This window comes from Pygoscelis adeliae, unplaced genomic scaffold (genome assembly GCF_000699105.1).
Source record: "Pygoscelis adeliae isolate BGI_AS28 unplaced genomic scaffold, ASM69910v1 Scaffold156, whole genome shotgun sequence".
NCBI lineage: Eukaryota > Metazoa > Chordata > Aves > Sphenisciformes > Spheniscidae > Pygoscelis > Pygoscelis adeliae.
Window position 1 is genome coordinate 4,938,644 of NW_008825016.1, and position 23,659 is coordinate 4,962,302.

General features: G+C 39.2%; 1 protein-coding gene across 1 annotated transcript in view; it reads right to left on the reverse strand.

The window, feature by feature from the left end:
- The window catches only part of MCF2L (MCF.2 cell line derived transforming sequence-like), a 92,468-nt gene that overhangs the window by 4,749 nt on the left and 64,060 nt on the right, over positions 1-23,659 (reverse strand). Inside the window, exons 8-26 of the mRNA XM_009326278.1 lie at positions 23,476-23,600; positions 21,586-21,700; positions 20,582-20,701; positions 19,507-19,698; positions 19,106-19,297; positions 18,245-18,404; positions 18,026-18,096; positions 16,896-16,972; positions 15,774-15,840; positions 12,169-12,284; positions 11,142-11,211; positions 9,834-9,926; positions 9,597-9,689; positions 8,116-8,241; positions 7,137-7,358; positions 6,453-6,545; positions 5,818-5,896; positions 5,584-5,650; positions 4,167-4,282 (exon numbers count right to left, since the gene is read on the reverse strand). Of these exons, the coding sequence (XP_009324553.1) occupies positions 4,167-4,282; positions 5,584-5,650; positions 5,818-5,896; positions 6,453-6,545; positions 7,137-7,358; positions 8,116-8,241; positions 9,597-9,689; positions 9,834-9,926; positions 11,142-11,211; positions 12,169-12,284; positions 15,774-15,840; positions 16,896-16,972; positions 18,026-18,096; positions 18,245-18,404; positions 19,106-19,297; positions 19,507-19,698; positions 20,582-20,701; positions 21,586-21,700; positions 23,476-23,600 (2,194 nt within the window). The remainder of the gene's footprint in view (positions 1-4,166; positions 4,283-5,583; positions 5,651-5,817; positions 5,897-6,452; positions 6,546-7,136; positions 7,359-8,115; positions 8,242-9,596; positions 9,690-9,833; positions 9,927-11,141; positions 11,212-12,168; positions 12,285-15,773; positions 15,841-16,895; positions 16,973-18,025; positions 18,097-18,244; positions 18,405-19,105; positions 19,298-19,506; positions 19,699-20,581; positions 20,702-21,585; positions 21,701-23,475; positions 23,601-23,659) is intronic.

The window sequence follows — 23,659 nt, forward strand, 5'->3', positions numbered from 1 at the left end:
AATTTCCTTGGAAGCTCACATCTTACAGTTGGCTCATGGGACACAGCTGAAACCCTTTCCGTTACTTCCAAGTTAAGAACAATGCAACAAAAGAAAACTTGGGTTCTCCTAATTGTTCCAAGCCCTCATTAGAAACAGAACCAACGAGTTGCACAAAAGAAAGTGAAATCACTGTAATTGGCCTGTCTATAGCATCATACTCACTGACCTGCTCATCTGGAACATTTTGTCTCAGCCTCTTTCTTTTCATATATTGTGCTGATGTGGGTAAGAGCAGACCTGCCTGATCCTGCCATAGCATCAGTACTCCTACTCCTCATACAAGCTGGCACTCTACTATTAACAAGTCCATATAAAAGGCCATTTCAGCCTGGGCGGGGGGAAGTGGTCACTATGGTCATATTCATATTAGCTCACCACAGGCACCAAAATTATGTGTGCACATTCAACGTGCATGCGTGTATTCTGCATGATCTGACTAAATCAGAGCTCACTATAAAGGCAGGAAATGTCAAAAAATGGCAGGCAGTCTTGAGAAAAGGCAAGGTTATGCGGAAATGAGCTTAGGTTTGACGGTGCCAGGAAAACCAAGAATTCATTAACAGCTTCTCTTCAGAAATGGGCCCACAGGTTTCTTCACAGAGAGAGGATCCATCTGCAAGATGTGATTCTGTCACCAATTCATCTTCCTTGAGCTCACTGCAATGTAAGTTAGAGTGATGTACCAGTGAAAGGAAATGAGTTGGGGCAATGCGCTCTGCACCAAGGAGCTGTGACCATCACCTGATGCAGTTTCATCCTGAAATGCCTGGGTCAACTGCCTGCTTATTCCTCTGTGAGTTGGGGAAGGAGAAGAGAGAACGTGTAAGAAAAGAGATTGGAAGGTGCAAGACAGAAAGGAGAGTTACTAGATGTTTTAAACGCATTTACTTGGTTTCATGGTTTCATGAAGTGAGAGGCTGCTGGACAGGACAGCAAATCAGACAAGTCTGTTCTGAGGACCCAACAATTTTACTGTAAATGAGCAATGACCAAGGACTCTCCACCCTGGAAAATTTCAGCACCCGTGGAAAAGGCCACAAAACACCCTTTTCTTTCTGATGACATTTTCAGGCCCCTCAGGATTTCCACAGTACCTGGAGATCTCAGAGGTTTGACTGCTACCTGCAGAAAAATTAACCTCGTAACTCCCATATCCACACTCGTGGAATTTCTGCACGTTTCTGGCCTGGGATTACATTGCCTGCTGCTCAGACAAGGTGAATGGTGTTGCATAGTTTCCCCAGCACAGCAGCTGAAGGTGCATCGCTTCCACAGGTTAGACAAAGACAAAGGCTGTGGAAACCTGCAGAGGAGGATGATGGTAGGGCTTGAAACACCTTCATCTTTAGAATAATATTTTCTAAAAGAGGTGGTGGAAAGAGTCAGGAGGAGAGGGCCTGCTTTCCTTGTACTCTCTAGTTAATTAGCCCCAGGGATTCGTACTCAAGCCTTCACCAACAGCCTTGCTGGTTAGAAATGGGTCATTTAACAGAAATGGTTTTTTATTCTTTGCTTAGCTGTGGGTTGGGAGGATGGGAGGCAAACTGCTACAAGGGGTTCAGTTAAATTATCTGGGGTTCACAGCGTGGTAAAAATTGCCCAAAGAGTGATGCAACAGGACTGTGACTACAGTAATAAATGCAGATCTAAAATGGAAATTCCACATGTGATGATCCCCACTCTGACTAGAGTACATGTGTTTCAGGCTTTATTTTTTCTTTCCATTTTTGAAAGTTAAATCCTCTCCACATGGGGCACAGTGACAGGAGGATGCTAACTGGAAAACCAAGCGTCTCAGCAACTGGATGCCACTGTAGTTCCATTAAACATCCAGCTTCTGGTTATTTCTTCAGCAGAACATCCCTTTCCCACTGCCCTCTCCCAAAAACTAGTTAGCCATATGCTACTTTATTCAGTGCCAAGGTAAAACTTCAGCCAATTGTGCTATCAAAAACAGTGTATACCGAAGCTGACAGACCCACTTGAAAAACTCAGCTGGTATCAATACTGCTGCACGCAACAGCACCACACAGGTATCCCCAGTGCTCTGATGTAACATATTACACGAGGGATGTGTGGATATTGGTGGAGTACAAGATGTGGTATCACTCTACCTCTTAAACCAAAAGGAGTTGGGTCACTCACTACTTCATGCCGTTTAGCTTTTTTGTCAGGACTGGTAGGAGAAGCTGCAGGAGGATGAATAGGCAAAAAACACAGAAGAGAGATATTGAAGAACTGGAAAAAAGAGAATAGGTGGATTGCATGCTAAATACCTTTGAGTTTACACTGGAAAACAGAGGGATTTCTGTAATCACTCTAATTTTAGCCATCATTGGTCAATTACAGCAGAAGGAATTAATTATTTACATGTAGTTATTTGAAGATAAATTGACAAATTTATTTTACAGTAATAGATGAAAGTATATGCAAACTTTTCTAAATGAACTAGACATCAACTAAATACAATTAATGTTTGTCTACAATTGAAATTACCAAATTATGCAATCATTTTAATATAAATCTAGTGCTACAGCAATACCTGGTCCTGTAAGAAGGATCATTGGCAATGTCTGGCTTTTAGCAGAAGGAGATGGAGTTTCTGTCAAGGCAAGCATGGGATATTAGTGCTCACCTCATTAGCATTAGATACGCAACCCTAGAGTCTCTCCAGAAAGAACTCAAAGGTAATCAGGTTTTATAAAGGCATTCTGAAAAGATGCTTGGGGGACGAAATCATGCTCTTCTTGAACAAGTGCCATTATCTTAATGCAATTCAGACTGTTCAAAGCAAGAATTGAATGTACCAGTGCCATTACTTGGCAGGAGGAAGCAAGAAAGGTCTCAGACTCCTATTGCCTGTTTTAGCAAAATGTAAAGACCGTTTTCTGGACACATAAGGAAATTCTTATTTATTTTTGTATCCAGCAAAATAATGTTGTCGTACACATTCTGCTGTAGTCATGCTTTGGGAGTTCCGTTAGCAAGGATGCTAATATAGAAATACTCTAGAAAACCTTGATTCCTTTTTGCCAAGTACAGGTGTATTTGGGGCAGATCCACTGAAGCTAGGAGCAGACCAGGTATCTGATCTGAAGACAACTTCCTTCCTCTAGCTTTTCTACAGGAATGGGGCACTATAAACTCCTTCCTTGGCCACGATAGTGAGACTGGAGGCAGTGGAAACTGCACTCCCTCTCCCTCTCCCACTCTGGAGCCGGTTTTCTCTTGAAATCTCCCTGTCAGGATCAGCGACTCAGGAACCTAGTGTGAACTTAGGAGAAAAAGCTAGTGTATGCACTGAAAATCTGTTACACTACACACACACACACACACAAAGTGATGCTTCAATTACAGCCTTAAACAGAAAACAATCTAGCTTTTTTTAAAAATTACCTTTCTGACTTTTGAGGTTAGTAAAGCCCTGCAGCGTAAAGCGCTTTTTTGACAGTACAGAGCATTCTGAGGTAGAGCTAGTGTCATCTACAAAGGAAGAGAGAGACAAAGAAACGGGAGAAGGCCATGAAGAGGTCAAGGCAAAAAATCATTCACAGCCCTGCCAGGGAACCGGCACGTTAGGATGAGAAAGGACAACTGAAAGTCCAGGTACAACAGAAGAACCCAAGTGGCCAGTTGTTCTCACTGTGCAGGGGCTTTTATTGCCACTGGTCTAGTAAATAATCTCTGTGATGGGAACCAAAATTCAAGAGAAAAACAATACTCTTCAGAACAGATAATGCCAAGAAATTTATGCAGAGGAGGAGAACCTGAGAAGCTGGGTAGCTCTAAAAGGAGACCTACTGCAGACTCGAGCCTCATAACCCACAGTTCCCACCTCCTTTAGGCTGCCCTTCATCGAGGTGGCTTTGGGCTTGTCCACACCACACAGTGGAATGCAGAAACCCGAGCTAAGGGCAGATGTGACCAGCACGCTGGTGCAGCGTGGGCAGCACTTTGTGGGTGGGCTGCCTTCGGGCTGAAAGCAGCACAGCCCTGCTTGTTCAGGTGTAATGCTGTATTTGCCTGCACTACCGTGGCTACTCTGCTGGTGGATCTGCCTGTGCATCTGCAGTGCAGGCATGCTCTTTGCGATTAAAGATAGCAATACAGATGTGTAAACTCACCTTTGCCTTTCTCAGGGCACTTTGGTGCTATTGTGGTGCCATAACCTTCTAGACTTGCGAGATCAGCTTTTCTCTCCTCCATTTTTTTGGTGTTTCTGATGTGGTTCCGTGAAGGACTGTTTATTGGAAGAAAATTAAGACAAATCCATCTCCAGCAAATTTGGGTCTGAACAGGGGTGATGACCTTCGGTCATGGGCTGCCTTTTACATAGAGATATATAGGCTGAAAACCATTTCTTAGCTACTTCCCAGATCATACCTTCCAGGATTGAAGAAATCGTGGTGTCTGTGCATGGAAAGACCACGAGCACATACAAAGGAGAAAAACTCCCCTGACTGACTGCAACCACACATACTATGGCAGTGCGAGCTACTGAAAAGACAGCTCAGGACAACTTCCACTCACTCTCAGCTACAGGCACATATTCTGTGCTGACAGTTTCCCTCCTGAACGTACTAAGGAAAGAAAAAAAAAAAAAAAAAAAGGAATAAACTCTGCCCCTCAGAAGCTCTTAACACAGGAACGATGAGGGATGAACAAAGAACATAGGTTGGATCATGCAGCTGGCTTCCCATCACACCTCTGATTGGGAATGGAATGGAGAAAGACATCCCACAAATACTATACATCTGGGAAATTTTTCCTGAGTGATAAGTAGATGCATAAAACATGCAGGGCAGAGCGCTGCTGATACATATGCGAGCACACACCACATGGGAATCACTGAAGATACGAGCACATGGGCTTATGGATACATACATATACACATATCATGAAAAAAAGAGTGGGTAGCAGAGGATTAAAAAGAAGTGTCAGAGAAGGGCAGAACAGTAGGTGGGAGCAGAAGAACATACAAGGTTGGTAGGGTGAAGGATAAAAAATAGGAAAAGAAGAAAAGCTTGACTCAGAACTTGGGACACTGGAGAAATCAACACATCCCTTAGTAAAAAAAAAAAATTGGATGAAAAGAACAAGGGACAGAGAAAAGATAATGCCCTGGAAAAGACAAAAAGGAAGATAACATGACATTGGAAAAGGAAGAAAAAAATAATCCAGGTGAAGGAAAAGAACAGAGAAGGAAAAGACTGCTCCACATAACTCTCTTATCTGAGGTGTAAAGTACATAATTAGCTGTTCAACAAACAGACCCATAATACCACCAGGATTTTGGCTGGCGCAGAAAATGACGTTTCTGTGTTGCTCTCTATCAACTGGCAAAGCCCATGCCACTACTGCTCAGTTTAACAGTTCTGGAGATGTAGAAACCCCAAGTTTTACAGCTTTATAGTAGGAAGAGACCTAAATAACCCCTAAAACATAAGGGCCAGTATTAAGGGATAGGAGTAATGAAGAACCGCAAGCAAGATGTATTAGTATATTTACAAGACAGCCAGGCTGGTCTGACAACATACTTACCTTGTACAAGATGATGCTGGTAGAGGTAAACTCTGTGTTTGTTCTAGTGTCCTGTGCTGACTAGCTTCTGTAATGAGGAAAGAAAAAGGACTATTAAAATTGATTTGTGTTTTGAGCTTTTCATTTCTATTTCATTTCATTTCTACAGTCCTACACAACAGGGCAGGTTTTGAAGTTCAAAGAGAAAAAATTAAAACCCCATATATATATATATCTCTCTCCAAAATATTTTACCTCTGCATGCCTGCAGTTGACTCGTCAGCACTTTTCTTATTTCATTTACCCAAGTAGCTTTAACTTCAGGGGTTGGTGCCTACCGGAAAATAAATACAATCAGCCATCAAACATAGAATACCTATTACACAAAGAGTTGCATGCCAAAGCACAGCCTCGGAGGAATCCTTCAAGGGGGACAGATAGAGCTCCCTCTCTAGTCCTTCAGTGAACAGAAACTAGTTGTGACAACTGGAACATGCTGAGGCAGAAGCTGTGCACGTGCTACAGTCAAACCACAGCTCCCAAGCCATCCACTACTCCAGTGAGAGCAATAGTAATGGTGTATACAATATCTTCCATGGATACTGTAAAACGTGATTATTTTTTTCCCCCCAGAAGACTCTGCAATTGAAATACATTGTTTAAGAAACTACCTTATGAATTCATCTGTTGTGTTTTGGTTTGTTTTTTTCCTACATTTCCTCATCGCTGTCTATTAGTGATATAACAGAGGGGAAAAAAACCCCCAAACCCAGATCTTCTTAGGGTTCCTCCCCTCCTTTTTTCTCTCTTGTTAGTTGGGGTTTTTTGTTTTGGTTTGGGGTTTTTTGGGGTTTTTTTTTGTTTTGTTTTTTTAGTGGCATGTTATTTACCTGTATGATGTAAACTTCTTCCCTTGCATTATACCAGATTTCAAATTTTTTTGCATCCCCTTTGACATTTTCTGTTATTCCAACTGCTGCCATCTGGAAGCAAAGAGAACAGAAGCTGACCTACCAAATTGCAATTATGATAACAATGGAAGCAGACAGCTACTGGTATTCTTTGGTACCCTATTTCTGAAAAGCAAAGCCACATTCGGCTTCTTGCTTAAGGAAAAGAATAACTAATAACACATGATCTGCATGTTGGATGTAAGAGATTTAGTGCTTTGTGTCAGCTTGTCTACCTTGGAGGGAAGAAAGGTTTAGGTACATTAAATTGAGACTGACCCACAAGATGTCTCTTCTAAAATCCAGACCACCAAATCTTACATCTATTTTATACTACCCTGCTCTACTCATTATTACATTTTCTGTGTGATTAATGCAACTGCCATTCAGCTAGGCTAGTATAGTTTGGATTTTCTCAAAGGATATTTTCCCCCTACCCCGGACTCTCTAACAGACAGCAACACAAAGTGATACAGACCTGCAGCACCACTTGGGTTTGCCTGAAAGGGTCAAGTTCCCAATACAAAACCATAACACAGCTTCATGGACAAAAAACTAGAATATTGCATTGCTGCAGGCTAAGCCCTCAGTACCTCGACCTTACTGGACTGCTCAGTGTCTTACATTTAAGGAGTGTTTGTAGCTGTAAGAAGGTGCTTTCTCATATCCCTCTCCATTTTCTTCTCGCTTTTTACAGAACAGCACTGCTTTCTCGTGGAGGAAGAGGTGTCGCTGCATTGGCTTGAAGCGTGCCAAATCTTTCACCTTCGAGTGACCCTTTTTATGATCAGTCCAGACACTGAAGGATCCCTGCATTAAAAGCTTGCCCAGCTCATTCAAGTTTCCCTGGAACAAAAAAAGCAGTATTTATAACTACAAAAAGATAAGATCAGACTAAAACGCATACTCCGAACAGGTCTTTACAAGTTCTGTGTTCCAAGTAATCTCTCACATCAGTGTTTATGTTGGGTTTGGGAACGTAATAAAAATAAAGTCAGTGTTGGATTTTTACACATAATTTTCTTTCTCCCCAACACTGTTCAGGCAGGATTTTACAATCAAGAGTACCAGTAGCAGAGATAGAGATCTACACATAGCGAGAGGGGGAGGCATAATACACATATTTGGTTGGTTGGGTTTTTTTTTCCCCCCAAACTCTGCTCCAAAGCTGCTTACGTTGGGAGGGGTTTTTTGGTGGTGTTTTTTGTTTTTTTGGGTTTTTTTTGTTTGTTTGTTTGTTTGTTTTTTAACTGGAAGTTTTGGGTGTAGTTTTACACATAGATAAAAAAACTTAGTAGTGACTCCCATTTGGCAGTAGCCTGAACCAGACTCTTCATGACGATTTTCAGTTTCTAACTCGGTGTCAAGTAGATCAAAGAAAGAAAACTTGGGTAGACAGAGCAAAATATTATTCATAGCAGGAAAACTTCAGAAGAGTATAGAGAGATCCATTTTCCATTATTTTCATTACACAATTCAGTTTAAAGGCAGCTTTTGTAAAACATTCTTCTCATTATTAGTACACAGTATAGAGTATGCTGTATATATATCTAAGAAATAAATGAAAATAAATTTAAAAGTAAGTAAAAATACTGTTACTCACATCACAACCTGTAATGGCTATCTGGTGCATAGAATCATTAACTGCTTTGAGAATACCCAGTATAGAAGTTAATGCCTCCTGAAGATCTTCCGCACCTTCACAGTTCTTACTGTACTTCAGCATTTCCTGAGTGGGCAGGGAATGACAACATACTTAGCTTTGGAAACAGCCGTAACTAGGAACATTCAAATTTTAACACTTCTTAAAGTTATCCAGTAAAGTTTTATACCATATAATCTAGTGGGTTAAATACTGGCTAGAACTCAGAAGACCCTAAAGGCTTACTTCTCATCTCTGCTGCTAATTAGCCAAATATATTTCATTCATCTAGAGGTTTTGTAAACTCTACCTAAGAATTTTACAAGACTAACTTTGCAAACATTTTTTTCATCACAATTGCTTAAAACAAAAAAGCCAAACCCAAAAAACAAACAAACAAACAAAGGATATTTTTTTTATATTTGTTACTTTTTAGACAAGAACAAATGTAAAAACATAGGCAAATTTCATTTATTATTTGAATTATGGTGAGGCCTGGGATGCTAGCAACAGACTTAAACTTACTGCACTGAGCATTGTCTACACATTTAAAAAGGCATCCCTTCTCCAAAGGGCTTATTGGTGAAGCTGCGTCTTCCAATTTGATCCAGATAAACATAGCTGCAAGTTCACGTGGAACCCCCCCAGACTTCATAGTATGAGAATAAGCATTTACTCATGGACTGCAGGCAATAAAGATACTTTAAATCAAAAACCTTTCCAATACTCTTCTCTTTACACAAGCTTAATGTAATTAATTCTTTAAAAGCTGTTAATTTCAGCTCAGTTTTAACTCAAGAGTAAATTTGGTCCGAGGTAATTTTTTTAAGCTACTGTTAAATGTAATTATTGAAACGCGTGTCTATGTGGGAAATATTTCTTAAAACAAGCCAGCTTCAAACATGGCAAAACCTTATACATTAAAAATTTATGATAGTACATTGCTCATTTTGCTCTCAGTACAGCGTGTTTAAGTGAATCACAACAGCATCCTTCCTAAAAACACCATACAGTGCTCTCAGTTAAGTACATTTGCTAGAATGCATTTCCTAGAACCCAGCAAGGCAAATTCCTGCAATACGGATGAGGTGACTATAACTGACGAGTAACAAGTACTTCAGATACTCTCTTTTCTTTGTTGCAAAGGTTTCTTGGTCCTTCTGTTTCCCCTAATCAACTTTTCATTCTTCTCTTTAGCAGAAATACAAGGGCAAAAGCAGTTGCACAAGGTGTCTCTGTGTAACACTTGCCTGCCTACTAGCAGCTTTTCGGCTGAAAGAGAAAAGAACCGAGCTGAAAGTTGATAGACTGGGATTTGTCTCTGTTTCGATTTATACATGTCTGCTAACTTGTAGGTTTCTCTCCAGCAGGATGAGAGAAGCAGCATTTAAAAAAAACAAATGCACAAAATATACTTAATGTTATAGTTTAGGAAAACATACCTTTAGCAATAATTGGTATTTGGTTATTCTTTGAACAGGTTTCAGCAAGTATGAGTCCAAACTGAGCTTGTGATCGAGTTTTCTTTGACATTCCTGCAATCAGTGTTGGATTTCATCAGTACGCTAATCAGCATTTCTGTTATTTGTTCTTGACATAAATGATGAAGTTTTAAAAAAAAAACCAACAAAACAAACAACTCCCCCCGCCCCAAATATTTGAGACTCAAGCAAGCATACCTGAAAGAATACAGAATCTGAAAACTGCCTCCACAAACTTTCAGATCGAGGTTTATTTTGACAGTATTTTTCATAAATCTGGAAATCTTCCATCTGAAATTGGGGAGACAAGCAAAAAGTTAATAAATTCTTGTGACTTTAATAGACAAAGTTCATAAGAATTTTTTTCATAATCAATAAGGCTAAGAAACAAAAAACCAGCAACAACAACAAATGCAATTCCTTGAGGCATGCCAAGCAAAACCCAATTGTTCAAAATCACTGATTTTGTAATGGCAACTAATTTTGTACTTGGAACACCAGAATAAATTGTTCCTGTTAATTTTTGCTTCAGCTGAATGTTAAGCATAACAAAGAAGCATATATTATATTTACAAATATTTTTCTATTAAAATATGAAAAATACTTCTATGAATGCCCAACCATGAGTCCCTCTGTGCAGCTTATTTAAAAGTCTTTGCCCTTTTTTCGTTATACATTTTCATTTTATGAATGTGTTTTTCACTGGGAGTTGCACTAAGGCAGACCAAGCAGTTTGTTGCCCCTTATCACTTCAGCAACTAAATGGCATGACTTCAGCACTTGTTGAAAGCAAAAGGCAGTAAGACTGTTGAAAATGTCATAGTAACTATAGACATAGAGGAAAGACTAGGTAGGAAATCAGCAGGCACAGAAGTACCTCTCTCCCTCAGTTTCAGGAAACAGCACCTCCATGGATGTAGCCAGTAAATAGGAGGGGGAGGGATGTCTCCTCCCAGGAGTTTTAGAGCATCAATAGGCAGCAACAACAGGAGACCCATTTCCATAAAGAGATTCCTATTTAGCCTTTGCTATACTATGGGTGAGATTCATTGTTTAATAAACCCCAGATTAAAAAAGTTTAATTCTGTCATAGCTTTCTATTTTCAGAATAAAAATATTTTGGACTTACTCTGTTGAGGTGTACTCTTTAAAGAAAACAGAAAAGAACAACAACAAAAAAATCCAGTAAAGAAGTCTAACCAAGTAAACCAATCATTTGTAGTGATGTGAAATGATGCAGTGCATGACTCCTCTTCATGCTTTCCTAACTGCCACTTTAATAAAGCAGTTTCCTTTCAACAAGGTAGTATCTCTTACTAACAAAATTAATTACCCCACACAGAGGAAAATATCCCCAACTCTCAATTAACATGTACATTCTCAACCTGTTACCTGTTCAAGACAAACGAAGGGGATGTGCTGGCAACTACTACACGAAAATCACTCTCTCATGTTACAGTCTTAGAGGGGCTTATAAACGAAATGCCAGCAAAAGGTGACACATACCTGATCCAGAAAGCACCGTCCTACTAGTTCTGGGTATTCTACGTAGTTTTCTAGTTCTCTCAAGAATATCCTATGAGGAAGAAAATTTTCTTAGAGCACACATTTTAAAAGTTGTAGTAAATGCTCACGTTCTTGCAATTTGTTTTCTAAACTTTTGGAAACAGAGTTGTAATTCTGTACTACAAAACTAAACTCTTCTAGATCACGTACTTAAAAAGGGGTAACAAATTAAAATAAACAAACATTCTGACCAATTTCTTTTAGCTTACTGTTGCTACAACTGAAATCAAGTATAAGATTGGGAAGGGAAGGGGGATATTGTTTCCCTGCCTTGTGTATTCAGCAGCAGGATTTGTACAGTTTAAAGTGTTTGGTTTTTCCTTCCAAATACTACCAAACGCCACAAAGCAAACAAATTAACCAAACCCCACCTCCCCAAACCAAAAAAACCCACAAAAAAAAAATCAGTGGCAAAACTTCCAGTCTAGTTTTACCTGACTAAGAAACAACTATTTAATATTCTTAACTTCTCTTGAAAATACTTCTTTTTTCTACCAATTTAAATATTATCCTGTGAAGAAATACCTCTCTAGCAGCAAGGATTCAAACTTCAGAGAGAGGTCACTCAAGTATAAAATTAACCAGCCTCAACCAGATGTAATAGTTGAGAATTTGTGGTTTAGAATAATAATTTACTTTCTATAGCAAATTTCATAAAAAATAAAAAGAAACCCAAACCAACCTTGCTTTAATTAGCTTGTAACCAGACCCCAATACCTTTCTTCAGGAATAGGACCACAATGCAAAATTCTACCTGGGTACTGCAAACATTTGAGTAAAGTTACACACAGCTTTGCTCATCTTTTATAGATATTTTGCTTTTCCTCTTCTATGTAATATGAATTTTGACATGCCAGATAGCCAAGTGGGACTCAGTAAGGATCTTTTAGCAATTTAAATCAGATTAAAAGAAAGAGTAAAGAATCCTATCCAAATGCTATTTTTAGACCTGAATGCAAATCCTCACCTGTTGTGAAAGTGATAAATTTCTTCCATATTCCCAAATAAGATATCCTTCTTATTTTGGAGTTCTGGTGAAATGAGATGAGCCATTAAGGGGTTGTCCATTTCTGCAGCATAACCCTACAACACAGGAGAGAGGCACACTGATTATTTCCCTTTACTTGCAGTACTTCTCTCTCTCTGACAAGGCAGTCTGCCTGCAGGCTGATAGACAGCAAAGAAAGAGCTCAGTATTAATCACGAAAAAAGTATACAAATTCTGTTCTTCCATCAGTCCAGTAAGACACACCTATATATTAGAATGACACTTGAATAATTACTGCCATTTTAGTTAAGCAAGGATGAAACAAAGTTTGCAATCATTTCCACAAGCAAAGGCTATGCATTCCCATACAGCTTACAAATTATAGTTCGTGCTTTTTCTGTTAAGACTTTACACATCTGAGTTTAAAGCCACAATTCCAGTACACACGCAAACCGTCATGCTAGTCTTAGCTATTAGTATGAGGAAACAAGCTGACTGTAGTTATTTCTGTAGGTAACAGAAACCATTAAGCTGCAGATTCTCTCTATAAGATATTTTCATTAGCTTTGGTACCAAAAGTCATAACTTTAGATTCTGACATCTTCCATTTGTCGTATAAGGCCACATTCTCTTGTCTGTATATCTGGCACAGATAAGAAAAAGAGAGCACAGAGGTGGCTTTAGCCCAGGACTGTTCTCCTCTGGTCCCAAGGTCATTAATCTGTGATTAAGTGATCTCCTGAAACACTACCCCCCAATCCCAATCCCAAACAAAACACCCCCAACCAATCAACCAGAAAAACTGCAGGAACGCTCTAGTGACCTGTATTGTAAGCAGATTTCTTAGTGTGCAGGCACTGAAGGAAGATGATGCGACCTACTTTAGATTTGAATTAGATTTCTCTCTCTTTTTTTTTTTTTTTTTTAAAAACACAATTATCATGGCCAAGGTGGTCACTGCATTAGTGACACATTGATTATAATAAATTGCACTGAATTATAACAAACTGACAAATTAAATGAAAGGATAAGCAAAAGTGTACCTACAACCAAAATTTTCAATTTCAAAGTGATGTCCAAACTACAAAAAATAGGAGAACTAGCTGGTGAAGTCAGCTAGCCTGAAGAATTCAAGCATTTGGATAGGACAGTGATTAGTTTTTTTTTTTTTAAATCACAAGCATTCCTTGAAAAATCTGGGTATTTTTTACTCAAACACCACAAAAAAAGAAAAAAAACAATGGTATAGGCAAATATGCTGGAGCTCGTAGATAGCTAACCATTGGTCCCTCTCCCGTATCTCCCCCCCCCCGAGGAAAATGCAGAGTCTGAAGGGGGGGGAAGGGGTACAGCCTTAAAAAGATAAACATCATTTTAATTAAAATGGAGTTAAAAAAAATTAAGAGGGAAAGAAGAACTGTGGCCACCATGCAGTTTAGATGCATGAAGAGAGTGATTTGTTTCCCCTTGAAGTAAAGATGATGCTGAACACAGCGCAAACCCAGCATTGGCATAAAAAAGGGGTACCTAACCCAGCAGAGGTGAAAACAAACCTAACAGAGCTCAGTACTTTGGAATTCTGAAAGAACAAAAGCATGAAATCCATATGTCAACAAAAGGCTTTTGACTTTTCTTTTTTCCACTGCAGGCTGACGTAATACTTATTTTAAAAATTTAACATAAAAAACCTTCATGTTTGACTGCCTATGCAGTACTTGTGTTTTAAGAAAGGAGAGGGAAGGCTACTCCATGCAGCCACAGGTATCATTTAATTTTACTTTAAGAATATATAAGGCTTTGCTTAGTCTTCCAGTTGAAAGCTGTTCTAAAGGCATAAAAGTAAATGGAAAAAGGAGTTGAATACAATACCTAAAAATAGACTAGACCAATATTTTTCCCCAATAAAAATTACTGGATTTCAGACTAAAGTGGGATGACCATGGTTATTAACGAAAGGAAAACTATCAAGCTTGGATAAAAGCAGCTATAGCAGTTTCCCAATAATCAATCTTGGGAACTACCTTGGTTTTTTCTATTGGAATCCTTGGCAGAGAGAAAATGCACGGCAATTAAATATCACTTAATAATAGGAGACACAGTCCATACAAACGAGTATCAGGTTATTTTACAGGAAAAATGAGAAGATTAACAGAATAGAAGAAACAAAGGAATTGGGAGAATAGCCAGAACTATGGATTAATAGCTAGAATTTCTCGAAAGCTGGAAGACTGCCATTGAACCATACCTCGGCAAGGATCTGATCCAGAATTACTGTTGGCAGTCCCAATCACCCAAGTTCAAGAGAGATGAATCCCAAACTGCAAGGAGGCACAGAGAAGTGTGCCTGGCATGGTCAGAGTACTGGAGAGTCTATCACATTGGTGGAAAACCAGACAGCCTGGCCTAGCAAGACAAGGGTTGCACTATACTCTATGCAAAACAAGAGTAATACCAGAGGAATAGAAAGGTTCTGCAACAACCCTCCAGTAGCACCAAAAATCCTCCAACTATCTGAGTCTTGATTTTATGAACAGAACTGTACAGACAGCACTGCATACAAAAGCAGAGAATGAAGTGATCTTTAAGGTCCACTCCAGACCTACCTTCCTTTATTACCACACATCAGATGCGACCATCCTACTGTCGTCAACACTTCCTAGCACTTGGACCAGACACAGGACAAAAATGCTATGGGAAGCTGAGCACAAACTAGGCAAAAGCAAGACCAGAGTTCAAAACCCTCATACAGTACTCTTACTTGAAGGTATGTACTCAGAAATTAATCACTCCCAGTCTGTAACTCAAGACAGCTCCTATTTAGGAGCTTAACATTGGCATGGACACCAAGAGTACCTACTGGGCTCAATTCCAATTCATCCTGATTAAAATAATTCAACCTGTTACCTGCAACTTCATCATCTCTTACAGTCAAATTGGACTACAACAAAATGACACATCCATGTCTGAAGACTTAAAAAACTTGAGGAACAACACAGAATACTGCAGCGTATTTCTACAAGCAACTCAGCAGTACTGCAATTGTGCCTCCACAAGTGTGGAGCAAAGGGAACATCTTTGTTTCCTTTACAATTTTGAATGAAGATATTATTACAAGGCACTCTGTTTCCACAGTTGTACCCAAGACATTTGGAAGATCACTTAAAGATATGCAAAGAGGGATGCAAGAAACAAATTTTCTCCTCTGACGCAAGATTCTCTCGATGCAGATTCACATTCCTGTGTGACACACGACCTTCCTGGAGTTGACCCAAGACTCTGGAATGAACTTTTGCAGGAATTAACAATCATTACAAATCTCACTATGTTCCACCTAAATAGTTAGGCATATCTTATTTTCTGCCCAATTTGTGTTTTCTAATACAAAATCCTAGTCGCATGAATATTTCTAGAAAAAAATTGCAATTCCTGCCTCTGAAAATACAATGAGGGGGGAGAGATGTAATGATCACACTGCTTGACAGGACAAGCAGAGGCATTACAGTGATAAGGAAAGCATAAAAGCATCCATGAAATGGAAGAGATAAATAGATTCGCTAACAGCTGCAGTGAAATTTAATCTTTACCTCAAGAACGCAGAGAAGTTCTTCAACATATGCTCGTTCAGTCTCAATAAGTTCATTAATTACATGCCTGTAGACAAAGAATGACAATTAAGGCAGGCCTATTCACTTATGCAAAGTAATGAGGCAACATTAACTTTGTCTGTGTTTCTACTTTACTTCAGACAATAAAAGAACAGTTCCCAGGTAATGGAAAATGTGATGTTTCATGAATATTTCTGTCAACAGTTTATATAACCTTATTGAAAAGCATGTATTTTTAAAACATTTAAACGCATTTTCAAAAATTTTAAAACAGGGAAAAAAGTCAAATCTAGCATTTTAAGTGCTGTAATAACTGAATTGAAGCAGTGAAGCATTTTATCATTGTACATACAAAATCTGGTTATGCTGTGTTCGCAAGCATTACAGCAGCTGGAGTTAGAGCTGCATAGGATTATCAAATACAGACTTAAAGTTACACCAGTCATTTTAAATTAGAAGCATTTAGGGCACACTTTAAATGTCACAATGCTGCTTTAAGTTTACTTTGCCTAATGGTCAAGCAAGCATGCTTCCTCCCAGTCCCCTGCCCTTGTGATTTTGTACGATTTACCACATGGTTGTAACAGTGAAAAGACAGTAGAAGTATCCAGTTTACAGGTAGAAATGCAAGCTCTGCTATACACATTGCAGGTGGTACTAAGTTATTTTTTGAGTATAAGTGATGCTGTTTAGTTTTTACATAAGAAAGTGATTTTTTGTAACATTTGTCAAAACAGGGACTAAAAAGAGTCAAATAAAAGGACAGTCTTCTGAAGCATAGAGACCAAAACCTCCGATAGGTTTACAGGAGGCTTATTACTCAAAACTATGTCATCTCTGAAATGAAAATATTTGGTTATCCTGGCATAGCATCACCTCGCTGCAGCAAAGCTAGAGTCTGGTACTATATAAACTATAAATAATGCTGCAGACAGACAGAACTATCTTCCTCTGTGTACAGAGCATAGCCAATGCATTTCAAAAAGCACTGAGGCTTAATTCAGAGAAGCATACTTGCCTTATCAAATCCTTAGCCAAACTCAGCCTTTGCTGGAACCAAATCAGAGAAAAAGCATTTTTTGTTTATCAAAATACACTTACTGCCGTAACACAGCTAGGTTTTCTTCATCATCCATTGTAGATCCTCCTCTGCTTTGATGGAGTTCAGTCATTTCACTCTGAAGAAGGAAACAAACAAACAACAACAACAAAAAAATCATTGTGTCATCACAGATGGGGAAAAACACTAAAATATGGAGCTTTGCACTCAGCTCTACTTGCATGCATTTTCACAGGAAAGACTGTACTCCATTAAAAATGAAGGCAATTTGTAAGAATGCAGCAAAGAAATCTAAGTCAACCTGAAGGTCTTGAAGCATACAAGAACATTTAGACACAGGGAGTTCTCCATGAAAGGCCAGCTTAGAAAAGACCATGGTTCGAGGCCCCTTTCCAGGAAGACAACATCAGAGCATCAGCATAATCTTGGAGGCAACACTGGCCTTAGTCTGTTTTCCAAGCTAAAAATGAAGTACTGTGCTAACTCTCTGGTAACTTCCTAACTTGACACAGAAGTTCCTTCTTACAACTTCTACTGTAATGGCTGACCTAATTACGGCTTACTGAAAAAAAATGAGAGGTTCTGCTTTCAATCCCCTCTTGAACCAACCCTTTTCTCCAACTGTTGTCCCTACTGGTCATGTGGTCCTGCCTTCCTCCTTGCATTGTCTCTTGCTGAACCTTTGCTGAGTTGATTCAGCTCTCTAAGCCAGTGGGAAACTACTTGTTTCTGTTGCTGCCATCAGGTTACTTTCCTTGCCGGAGGTGGGGCAGGAAGACCATCCCCACTTGGGAATGGCAACCCATTAGGTCAGGTGAAGCTGTCTTGGCGCCAACGACAACTACCTCTTCACTTTCGCCAGTTTTAAGAGTAGCCAATTACTACTGGCAAATAATAAAGGTTTCCCGTTCATAGATTTTATATTTTGCTGCCCCTAACATTTTTCCTAATATAGGCAACTATTTACTTTACCTTTCCTCATATCCAGCCCAGTGACAAAGCAGCCTCTATTTAAACCACATGACTGCTTCACCAGAGTTACTTTGATAGGGGCAATACCATCACTTTTTCAGTGGAATTGCCTCATTCTTCTTGAAGTTCCTGAATATTCCATTGTATTATGATTTTCTTAGGCAGTACATGCATGAAAAGCACAAAGAAAAGAAATTACCTTTCCTCTTCTGTAGTTTACCCTCCGAAGCGCACTGCTTTCTGAGTTGGATATGTATTCTCTTTGAAGACCTAAGCATGTAAACCAGAATCAAACAGCAGTTAGAACTTCAGCAGATCTGACACAGATGTTTGTGCAACCACAAGTTACAGCTGAAAGTTTCTTTAAGTTTCTCAGCATAGCGCAAAATATCAGTTAAAGGCTACTACAGTTACTTGCCTGGAGAGGTACAAGGAGATTTTACAAAGGCTTCAGGTCTTGGTGCAACTGGCTGAACAGGACGTGTCTGCTTAGCTGCCAGTTTCTTAAGACTTACTTGTCTCTTTTGAAACATTTCTTCCATACTTTCTTGCTTCTGGAAAACCTTTTGCACATGCTCCTACCATTGCCACAGAGGAAAAAAAAAAAAAAAAAAATCCCTGTCAGAAACCTATCAACAAGCTACACTGCCATTTACAGCACATTGACTTGAAATTGTGATTGCTTTTATACCACGTTTAAAAATATTACCCTACTCTTCACTTCTCACAAGGCATAATTTGCAGTCATTTAGTACACTTAAAAATTGGAACATCACTTCATAAAACATTTTGTGTGCTTGCTATAGAGAAACCAATAGGGTTCAGGTTTCAATTTAAAAAAAAAAAAAGGGAAGAGTTTTCTTGACAGTGTCTAATGGTTCTGTTACATGAAGAGATCAACCAAAAGGAAAAGGGACATATTCTCAAGTTCTAAAAAAAAAAAAAAAGCAGCAGTTACAAAGCAGAAGTCATATGAATATCAAGGACAGGTACGTTTTTGCTACATAAAAAAAGATATTTCAAATAGTCATTTGGGAGAAGTTTTTTTAAAAAGCAATCCTACTATCTGAAGAATTGTAGTTATTAAAAGGCTCTGAAGCCCTTGTGCTTATCCAAAGATATGACAGGACTAGCACCTCAGGCAGGGAAATGTGTTGGCTTTCCAGTTCCCAGGTATAACTCCTAGTACTGATTATTTAGCTTTGTCAATGGCCATGGAAGAGAGCAGTTCTAAAATTAACAGATGGACGTGTACACACACATAAACATCTTCTGGTACCTTTAGGTCCTCATTGAGGATGTGCGCATACTCTCTGTAAATTTTATTCAACTCCTTGATTTTATTGCCTGCACCAGTCTCCAGGAATTTCTCAATCTCCTGTAATGCTGACTCTGCACCATCCTGAGACTGACACTTATCTACCGGCTGCGAAGCCAGCAGGTAAATTCCTTCATCGCACCACTTCAACGACTAGAAACAGAGAAAAGAACAGGCTTAGAATGCACTGATGTCAGCATCAAGAGGTCTAAAACATTTCATATCTCTATTTCTGACGTATTCAGCTATTTAAGGAGAAAACTTCCAGCACACCCAGATATTTTTACCTGCCATTATGACAACTAGTTGACTGGGGCTTTAGCAAACAAGGTGGGAAACAGAACTGTTCGTACAAAATTTACCTTTTCTAGTAATCCATGCAGTTCTAGAGATTTGTTAAGAAGATTCCTCCTCCGTTCTGTCTCAGTAGTGAAGGCATCACAGAGATTATGAAGTTCACTGCATTTTGGAATAATGGAGTCCACAGCATAATGATTGCTTTGAATAAAAGCATCACTCTCTGAGGCTAGCATTCTGGCTTTTGCTATAGTTTCCTAAGAAAGCAAGCACTGATTTAGGTACATCTTTCCTTGGATCAACATCAATGAAAAAAATTAAAAATTATACCATTTATTTTAACGCAGTAAAATACACGTGTTGATAAAGACAAATACGTCTTTAGTTAACAGCTGTCTTGCTTAATAAATCAAAGTGATTTTCTGTCTTCCCAGATGCCCAAGAACTTTTATGCCTCCTTCTTTATTGTATCAGAGTACTTCCTTCAGAAATGTTAATGACTTTAATCATACGCCTCCCTGTGAAGGGCCCAGTATTGTCTTTCTATGCCTTAGTTATTCAGCAGCATGTTTGTGTGCATATGTATGCAATTTGGAGTACAGCAGCAATTTGAACGCAAATTAAAATATACCTAACTCTGGCACCTCAGCCTCAAGAGCAACGATCTCACTTATAGAGCTATATATTTTATTGCGAAGCACAGATCATAATAAGGTTTGCTTTCTACATTGTTCAGAGTGTATGTTTCTGTTGGTCATCTTTTAACATACTGTACATTCAATACACAGCTTTCTCATTTCTGAGATTTAATTAAGTGGCTTTAATAGGAATGGAAGTGGCCCCTTGATCACTAAGTGCGGAACTTGGCTACGTAGACACTTCATGCAATTCTTCCACGAACCGATCACAGTGACTTTGTGATTGGTCACTCTGCTCTTTATTGAGGGATGCCTGAGAACTGGGCCGCTCCGATGGTTAAAAACTTTATTCCAAATTCCTTCTGTACATTACTTGAGACACTGATTCTGCCCTGTTGTCAGCTTAAGCTCTGCTCATAAGATATACTCAATAACCAAATACAGTTCCCTTCCACACACGCATTGTCATACTAGAAATTAGGGAGACTTGCAGAGTTCTTACACATGATTTTTCTTCAAAGTTGGCAAGATCTTTCAAAATGTGCTCCACATGCGAACAGCTGTTTCCCACATCTGTGAAAGCAGACAGTCTCTCGGACACAATATCCAAAGCTGCTTTGACCTGAAATGAGACACAGCTATGTATCAATGAAGATGATTCCACCTCTCTGGAGACCCATCAGTTAAATTGCTGATAGCCGCTATTTCCAGTCAGGTGACTCACATTTTGGGGTTACTGGGGCACAGAGACAAACCGCTTTTTTGTTGGCCTACCTTTACCCCCGATTCAAAATGAAAACAAATACAAAGAAAAGGCAGTGAAGTAATCCTGTTTCCTGGTACTGGAAAAAAAAAAAATGCAGCCTAACAAATGGGTGAGAGACAGACATACAGACAGACACACACACACACTTGTAAGAGGGTTTCTGAACATTGCTCCCATGGAGACACAGGGGCCGTGCTCTGAGATCAGCTACACCAGCGTAAAGCGACTGTAGGTGCCATCAAGCATATGAGTTAAACTAACATGAGATCAGAAACTGGCTGTAAAAATTTTAGTTCAGCCTCCACCCAGCTTCTAACACTGTGGTTGACAACTTCCCACCCACAACGTTGGAGACTGTTTTACAAAATTTCAGCCAGAAGGTTTAGGTAAGTCTTGGTTCCATAAAAGGGCCTATTGGCAAGATGAAAGCTTTGCAGCCAGCATATTATGCTTCTGTGGTGGAGAACAGGTTTCAAAGGAGTTTTTGAATGCTTATACACTGCTGGGGCTGTGCAAAAAAAAAAAAAATCATAAGACTGCAGAAGAGAAGCTATTATGTCTCTATAGGCAAGTATTCAAGGTAGTAAAGATAGCAGGATGTCAAGTAAGGACATGTACAAGAAAAAGGTTGGAGAAAGCTTTCAAGCACACACAAGAGCTGCAAAAACAACAGGGGGAAGTATTTTCTTCTGAATTATTTTTATATTACCAAATATTGACTACCGCCAAGTAGTTCTCACCTCTCTAAAATTCTGTTCAAAATTCCGAAGGCGCAGACACTGCTCAAGTTTTTGCTGATGCTTAATCCAAAACTCATCAAAGGCAGTCTCCGTTTCATGTAACTGAGCCAGAAGCCTTTAAGAAAAAAAAAAAAAAGAAATACTGTAGAATGATGGGTGCAACCTTCAAGGGACAATACAATCTTCCACAGTAAACAAAAAGCCTCCTCAAAGCAATATTTTCCAGAAAAAATAAACTGGATACAGGAAACTTTTTTGAGTATTGCCCAGAATTGTTTCCTAGAATAACATTGATGTAAAACTGAAACCCAACACAAACATTAAGTTCTGAAAAATTGGTAAGTGCTGATTTGAAGCTAGCTGCTGCACATATTACTTCTCAGCTCTGGCCTGGGGACATGGCGACTTGGGGCTAGCAAACACAAATAAAACATGCAAATGTGTGTGGGCTAGGACCCAGAGGAAGCCAAGCCTTGGGCAATAAGGAAAAACGAAGGCAAAAATTTGTACTGCTGTGACTAGCCAGCTGCCCTTATATTTCATTCCTTGGAGCAAGGCTCGTAACAAACCTGAAGGTCATTGCTCCTCCTCATCTGAGCAGAGTTACTACTTAAATATCACAGGCAAGTGTACAGCAGCACTGCAATGAAAAGAATCTTCTTCAATTATAATTTTCGCCAATGCCTTAAACTTTTACTTTTCAACTTATCTTCCAATATTGCATTTGACAGTATGGTATCCTATGGACTTGTCTTTACAGTGTGCTTTGCTGTACTTAGGCTACATCCAGGGAAGGCCATAGATCAGAATTTTAATGAGTTTTTGTCTTTAATAGCACAGAAGTGAACCCTGAATTTACAAGTTAAAAGTGATTAGAAAAAAGGTGAAGACACACACACACAGAGTTTGTTCCAACTTCCGTCAGATATTGTATCGAGTGGGAACGTTTTGGATAAATTAGCAACCTCCACCCCGATTGTCCTTCGGATAGCTGATAGCAACAACGACCAAAAAAGTGACTTCTGCCAAGCTTTGCGGATTGGAATGGACAGTTATTTGGAAACAAAAGTCGGCCCAAGTGTAACAGAAACATGGAATGACAGACAAAAAAAGAATGCAGAATACTGCCTGGGGGAAATGAGCTATGTTTTCATAGCTTTGTGCAAGTTTACATCTGGGCTATGGTGATATAATGTCTCCAAAACTGGCAGTCATTTAAGGAGGGGGGGGGGGAGGAGCAAAGGTAAACAACATCTATTACTTATATGCTCAAAGGAAGCATATAGGAAGTTTGTGCATAGATACTTCAAGAGCGGTGTACTCCCTAGTAGCCTTTTAAAGGCTACTAACAACACTGATAAGATATCAGCAATGTTAGAAGCTCCTTCAGGCAGGTTTAAAGAAAAAGATACCTCCCACTTCAATTCAAAAGGACTTAACAAAAGTGGACAAATCTACTGAAAAGAAGGGATATATCACTTCTGTCTTCCCCTCCTGCTGTCCCTACAGCAGCAAAATTTCCTTGGATTGTACTTCAGTTTCTAAACAAAGCATCGATATTCTTTAAAATAAGGAAAACCTGCTCAACTATATAGTCCAAATCTGACAAAAAGGGAAAAAAAAAAGAACAGCGTTGATTTGTTGGCACTGGAACTCAAACCGCCATCCCCTATTTCCTTACATCCAGGTGACGCGGTAACGAACATCAGAGGATTACTTTGCTCAGGACAGTTCTGACAACAGAGGAGTTGTTCCTGAAAGTACCTTTTATGTGTTCACATTGTAACATTTGCTTATTTGCTAAGCATGCATATGGAATTAAGTAAAAGAGCTGGGGAGGGGGTCAAAAAACCCAGAAAAGCAGCACGTTCAGTATTTTGTTCCTCTCACCTTTCTACCGTTGTTTGATTGTCTAGCTGATCTTGATTCAGTTTGTATTCAGGATTCTCAGTAACTGGTTTTGTAATACTTCCAAGGATATCATCTCCCTGTTCTACTGCTAACCTGATATCCTCCTACAAAACAAAACAAAAAATCCACACACTGTAGTTGTGTGTTGTTGGTTTTTTTAAAG